This window comes from Bos grunniens, chromosome 19, assembly GCF_055505025.1.
Source record: "Bos grunniens cultivar Pamir isolate PY7600 chromosome 19, Bosgru_T2T1.0, whole genome shotgun sequence".
In the NCBI taxonomy this organism is placed as follows: Eukaryota; Metazoa; Chordata; class Mammalia; order Artiodactyla; family Bovidae; genus Bos; species Bos grunniens.
The window spans coordinates 19,756,575-19,763,297 of record NC_141183.1 but is presented as its reverse complement, the minus strand read 5'-3'; the positions used below and the strand labels follow the sequence as shown (position 1 = coordinate 19,763,297).

General features: G+C 54.8%; 1 protein-coding gene across 1 annotated transcript; it reads right to left on the bottom strand.

Moving 5' to 3' along the window:
* Positions 1–804: 804 nt before the first annotated feature.
* Positions 805–5,700, bottom strand: SOST (sclerostin). The gene is given in 2 exon segments (XM_086357503.1): positions 805–2,800; positions 5,491–5,700. Coding segments are annotated over 2 exon segments (576 nt in total). The 5' UTR covers positions 5,645–5,700; the 3' UTR covers positions 805–2,378.
* Positions 5,701–6,723: the final 1,023 nt, after the last annotated feature.

The window sequence follows — 6,723 nt, the reverse complement described above, 5'->3', positions numbered from 1 at the left end:
GGAGTAACAGGGACAAAGGGGCCGGACATCTGGGGAGAGGGGATCAGCGGGAGTTGGAATATTTCTGGAAGGTTCAGGGAAGAGGTGACAAGGAACATGAACCCCAAAGAAAGAGCAGGAGTTGTTGGGGGTGGTAAACGAGGGCAGTAAACTACAGGTTGGGACAGTCTGGGGCCACTTGGGAGTCATTAAGGGAGTTTGGGAGAGTGGGGGATGGGGATCAAGCAGTCTTCCATGTCAGACTGAGAAGCCTGAACTTGATCCTGGATAGGAGGAGCTATTGGAGGATTTAAAATATTTGTATTTATTTGGCTGCACTAGGTCTTAGTTGCGGCACGTGGGATCTTTGATCTTCATTGTGTCACTCGGGATCTTCCGTTATGGAATGCGAACTCTAAGTTGTAGCATGTGGGATCTAGTTCCCTGACCAGGCATTGAACCCAGTCACCTTGCACTGGGAGCCGAAGTCTTAACCACTGGACCACCGGGGAAGTCCCGAGGAGTTTTTGAACAGAGGTATGACATGAGGAGAACAGTGTTTTTGGAAGACAGTGTGGGGGCCAGGCTGTGCAGAAGGGAGACTAGGCTGAGGTTAATACAATGGTCGAGGTGAAGAGATGAAGTCTAGGTTTGGAAAGGAAGGGATGAACATGACCTTTCAAAGGAAGGATGTAATTGCCACAAGGGCCACCATAACACTGTCAAAGGTGCCTCCCAGGTTTGAGCTCTAGTGACCAAGAGAAGAATGTTAACGTTGACAGAAATGACCACATGTGGTTGACAAAACAAGACCACATCCTCTCCGCAACAATTGGTTGTCTTTATTAACAATGCTTCTGGATTCTGAAAGAACAGACTGGTATTTCATAAAGCAATATTAACGTTGTCATTCTCTACAAGAAAAATTTTTGCATAAATAACTTAAGTGAGAAAATAAATATGTAACTTAACTCTTTAGAAAAAAAACAAAAACTGCTACTTTCATTCTTGTGGACAAATTCCACTTGAAAAGATTGCAAAAACAACCAGCTGGGCAGGCTTTCACATGGCATGTGCTTCCGTTTAAAAAAAAAAAAATTTTTTTAAGCAATTAAAAACTGCATAGAAAGTAAGTGGCGCCTGGAAATGATTTTCCAAAAGATTTTTGGATGGCAGCTATTAAGCTTTGCGGTTTCTCAGCATATATACAGCACTTGTAAGTTTTTCCCCAATAATATTATTTTAATGTAAGCTATGCCATCACACGTAACAGCAGTAAGAAGCTCTTTTCCAAACAGAAATGTGTCCTTGAGTGGTAGGCAGGACGAGGGTCTTGAAAGGGACCCTCTGGTCTTTGAACCGGTGGTGGCTGCTCCCTTGGGCCCACAAGCCCAGTGTGCTGTGACCTTGGGCTTCTCTACAGAAGGTGACCTTAAAATTTGGCCATGATGGGTGCGGGTTGGGGGCGGGGGTGCGTGGTGCTCTTTGAGTACAGAGAGTAATCTCTGTGCCTCCTGCCACCCTTGGGACCTTCCTCTCTATTGCAAAGGATGGTGCTGTTTCTGTGTCCTTTTTTGATGGAAAGTGGAGGTAGCGAAACATCTGGGATCCCAGGCTGGGACACACCACAGCTTCTCCCACGAGTCTGTCAGCCATAAATAGACTCTTTTCCTTTTTTCATCTTTGGCTGTCAGATCAGAGGATTACAACTCCGAATTCTGGAAGCGACCCCATCAATGATTCAATCCAAACTCTCTCTCCTCTGCCCATTCAAAGGGCACCCGAGTCCATGGAATCATGTGACAGCAGATCGCTCCAGATGCTTATCCCACCCCCACTTCCATTTTACAAAGAGGAATTCGAAGTCCAGGAAGACAAGAGCGTAATATCCGAGATCACCTGGCACCCTGGGGGCAGGGGCAGGACTAGAAACCCCATCTAGGGACCCAGTCTTGTGTTCTGGGCACAACAAGGCACCCAAGGCTTTTTTGCCTGGCAGAGAGGTGGGGGAGGGGGAATCCTATCGAACTCTCTTAAGCAGTTCCTGGGCTTCCCTCCACTGCTCCCTTAAAACTCCAGGGCAATGAAATGCTTCCTTTTCTGCCTCCTCTCAAGTGGGACCATCAAAAGTAGGCGGCCCCGGCGGGGCGGGGCTGCGTGGCTCAGTGTCTGTGACTCTCAGCGCCCTCCCCTGCCCCCGGGACCCCCTCGGCGCAGGCAGGAGGTGGGATGGTTGCTGACCGGGATCCACAAGGCCTGCAGCCAGGAAGGTCTCAGCACCCCGCCCCGGCCCCGGGTTGCAGTTATTAAAAATGAAACCCAACCGATCAAACCGCGTGCAGGGGGCGGAAACCTGGGGCGCCTGGGTTGGGGGCCGCCTGCGAGGCGGCGGGCCAGCTCTAATAGGCGTTCTCCAGCTCGGCCCGGCTGGCTTTGGTGCCCCGGGCGCGGGGCCGCAGCTTCCGGCCCGTTTGCGGCCGCGCGGCCTCGGGCCCGAAGTCCTTGAGCTCGGACTGGTTGTGGAAGCGAGTGAGGCGCTTGCACTTGCACGAGGCCACCAGGCGCACCTTGCGCGCGCGCGGCGCCGCGCCGCCAGGACACAACAGCTGCACCCGCTGCGCGCGGTAGCGGTCGGGGATGCAGCGGAAGTCGGGCCCGCTTGGGCGCCACCACTTGCCGCGGCCGATGGCGTTGGGCAGCAGGCGCGCCGGGCCGCACTGGCCCGAGCACACCAGCTCGGTGACCGGCTTGGCGCTGCGGCACGGCCCATCGGTCACGTAGCGGGTGAAGTGCAGCTCCCGGCAGCTGTACTCGGAGGCGTCTGCGGAGAGAAGCGCGCGTGAGGGCGGCCACCCGGCCCGGCTCCCCCCAAACCACCCCTGCCCGCCATTTCCAAACCTGCCTCTCCCCAGACGCTTTTGCCCCTGGAGGTCTATTATGGGAAGGGCCCAGATATTCTGGAGCTGGTGGAAAAATCACTGGTCCACCCTCTCGCCCTAAAACTTTGGAGCCAAGTGACTGCTTCAGTTCGAATATCAGTTCCATGACTGTGTGACCTTGGACAAGTTGCTTAACCTCTGTGTGCTTCCTATCTGTAAAATGGGTTGTCTTGAAGATTCAGTGAGCCAATCCTTTACATATATAATTCAGGGGACGCTGCCTGGAACATAGTAAGAGCTGGAAGTGTTGGTGCTATTACAGTTATTATTCCTGTCCAAGGAGGCCCTCTTCACCAGACTTAAGTCACATCTGTCCCACAGGGCCCCTGGCCTCAGCAGGGTAGTTATTAGCCACACCTTCTGAATGGCTCTGACTTCTCCCAAATTCCTTTTCTAGCAGGTTGGGAGGGGTGACAGGGTGCAGAGGGGATGGAGAAAGGAGTAGGGGTTAATTGATGGTAATAAATCAGAGCAGCTACTGAGGAGGAGAGGGATGGAAGGAAAGGTGGAGAGGAGACTGAAGCCCTTAGACTTGAAAGGAGCCGATGGCAGCACCTCCAACCCCCTCATTATCACTGAGGCCCAGAGAAGGAAAAGCTCTTTCCGGAAAGGCAGAGCTGGTCTCCTGACTGCGCCTCTGAGGCCCCTGCACCTCCAGGCTCTCGCAAAGTGGAAGTTGTGTGCCTGGGCACCGTGGGATGTTGGGCAGAGGGGTGAGGGGGGCCAAAGGGCTGCCTTTTACTACTTTTACTACTGTTTCTTCCCTGTCAGGGGGCTGAGATCTGACTGAAAACCTAAAGCTTCAGTTGCCACAAACATTTATTAAGTACCTGGTGTGTACCAGGCACTGCGCTGGGCACATCTCTTCTTCTGTGCTGTTCTGTGGACACCCAGTAGCGGCATAGACCTGCTCCCTGGGTGGGGGAAGACTGGGCTCTAAGGTCTGGCTTGATGCCTGAAGACACCTTGATCATGTCTCCTACTATGGACTTAGACTGGTAGGAGCTTTTTTAAACAGCTGGTCCTCATGTGAGCACCTGTCCATCTCCAAGGGTCTCATAGGGACAGTTTCAGTGTGACACAAAGGGATGAAAAATAGTCCTATGACCAAAACCAGAGAGGAGACAGAGAAGGCCAGCCCCCCACGCCCCTACCTTGGAGAACAAGCGCGGCAGCGGGGGATGTGGGGTTGCCTTCCTCCCCTGGCTGGCCTTTTGGTTTCTGGTCTGCTTTGGCACCCTTGCCCCTGCTCCTAGGCCCGCAGGGGTGGTGTGTGGGGGCGGCCTGTTTGCCCAGGGAGGGAGGCTTGGGGCTTTCCCAGAATAGTACCCCTAGGTCAGGTGCTTCCTCTGCACAGGGTGACTCTGGAGCACGTGGCTTCCTCTGTGCCTGTGGCTTTCATGGGAACCCAGAGAGGTGGACATCTTAGGTTCCTTAAAGCCCATCTCTTGAGTTTCCTTGATCTTCCCTGGGCAGGAGCAGGGGAGAGGCATGGCTCCTCTGGGATACCCTCTGCAGAGCCCCCATTCCCGGCTGGTTGGGAGGTGGGGAAGGATGGGATCCCAGGGCCGGGCCGTGGACTCCTCTCCCACCTGGACTGTGGCCAGAGGGCCTTCCTCTGAAGCACCATTCCGGCCCCCGCCCCCAGCCATTCCTGCCAGCTGCAGAGCCAGCTGCACACGCTGCCCTGCAGGCTTCTCTGTGCAGACCCAGCAAGGGACCCAGGTGGGGTCTCTGGCCTTCCACTAGGGTCAGGCTCCCTCCCAGGAAGGAGGCAAGGCTGGGTCTAGGGTGGGGACTCAGGACAGAGCGTGCCACCTGTGTCCACGCCCGGCCTCAAGGATGCTGCTTCCCCTCCAGGGCCCCCACCCAGGTAGCTGCATCGCCCATTCCTTCAAGGGGTAGATCATGGGTGGTAGGGCTGAAGGGGTGCCTCTCTGGCGTCCCTTTCTCACTGCTTTGCCAGGATGTGCTGTGACTTTTGGCCTCTGACATCCCCCACGCAGTCCCCTGCCAGGGCTGTCTTGTAATTGGATCAAACTGGCTTCAAATCTCAGCTGGCTTAACAAGCCACTTCATCTCTGAAGCCTCCTTGGGAGGAGGACCTTGGGAGTTCCCCGGGGTACGCTCCGGGCATAGTCCATGTAGAGTCTGCATCTAGCGGGTGCTCACAGACACGAAGCTCCATTGCCTTATCCCCTCCCCAGTGGTGTCAGCAGTTGGACCCTACTCCTCTCTTCGCAGGAGGGGATTCTTTGAAATCTCCTTTCTGAGCCCCTGAGCCTGTCCCAGTGCTGCACTCACCACCGCGGCCTCCTTCCTGCTCTGGGCTTTCACTCCCAGGACCCTGTCAGCCCCACGCCCTCGCACTTGAGTTCCAAGGATACAGCTGACATGCCATCTTTCCCTGGCCTCCTGGCAAAGTTGTCCGTCCACTGGTGCTGGTAACAGTCCCAAAGAGAACCTTCCCAGGACCCTTATGCTAAAAATACTCTCCTGCGTCACATACCTTTGGTCCAAAGAGAACCTTCCCAGGACCCTTATGCTAAAAATACTCTCCTGCGTCACATACCTTTGGTCTCAAAGGGCCGCGCGGTTCATTGCCCAGGCTCAGGGATGATTTCTGTGGCATCATTCTTGAAGGCCTGCCACCCCTGGCCCTCCACCACGCGGAAGGCTGCATGCACCAGCAGGCAGATGAGACACAGGGCAAGAGAGAGCTGCATAGTGCCAGCTGGAGGAGGGCACTCGGCCTTCCTAGTAGCACAGGCTCCGGTCCCCAGCCTGGACACGTTTGCCTTTTTAAAGCCCCCTCTGCCTCATGCCAGCCAATGAGGACAGGCTGGGGCAGGGCTGGTCCCATGCTTCCCTCAGCCCAGGAGGAGGGAACGGGGTGTGCTCCAGGCAAGCCCTCCCCAAAGACTCCTCCTTGAGCTCAGAAATCTCCCAAATTGCTGCTGGTGCTCCCAGGTGACCAGCGGTGAGGGGGGCGTGTGAGGCAAGCCTGCTTTCAGCGCCTCCCACATGCAGGCGGCTGCAGTTTTCGGATATCAAAATGAGCTCCAGCTCCTCATCTCTACCTCCCTGGGCCCCTTGGGCTTTCTCAAAACAAACTCGGCACTAGCTTAATGAAGCAAACTACAGCTCTGAGTCCTCTGCAGGTCTTAGCCCTGCTGATCCCATCTCTCAGGCCAAGTTCATTTGTCACCCCGCCAAAATGAAATAGCCCCTAGCAGTGTCTATTTGGCCCCCACGGACCCAGGCAGAGGCAGAAGGCAGCTTTTTAAGAACTCTCATTGGTCTACATATGGCTCAGCATCAATTATCCTGACCAAGAAGGCCCCTCTTGTCATCCCTCTGGAAGGCAAGAGGGAAATCTGGAGGGTCACAGCAGGGGCTTCTACTTCCGAGGGGGCAGGGATTCTGGTTTCCAGGCCAGGGTGAGAGGTCAACAGGCTCTGGTGATGGAGACAAGGAGGAAACCTCGGCTCAGGCTCCTTGGGGATCTTGTGCTTGGTGACAGGCACTTCTTGGCAGGCTGATGTGCCAAAGGCAGTTATTTCCCGGGCCAGGCTGTGGGTAGAAGCGGAGAGCACAAAATCCCTTTTCTTAGCAAAAGTGGAAGCCAGCATTTTTAGTGCTGACATTTTTTTTCTTGTTTCCCAGACCATTACATTTTTCAAAACCAGCTTTGAGTCCTGTGTGGAAAACCTTATTGGTGCAGAGCATGGGATGGATGCATTCGGTGAAGCAGTGTCAAGTCCAGCTAGCCACAGAGAACTCAGAAGGAATTGCTACCTTTCCC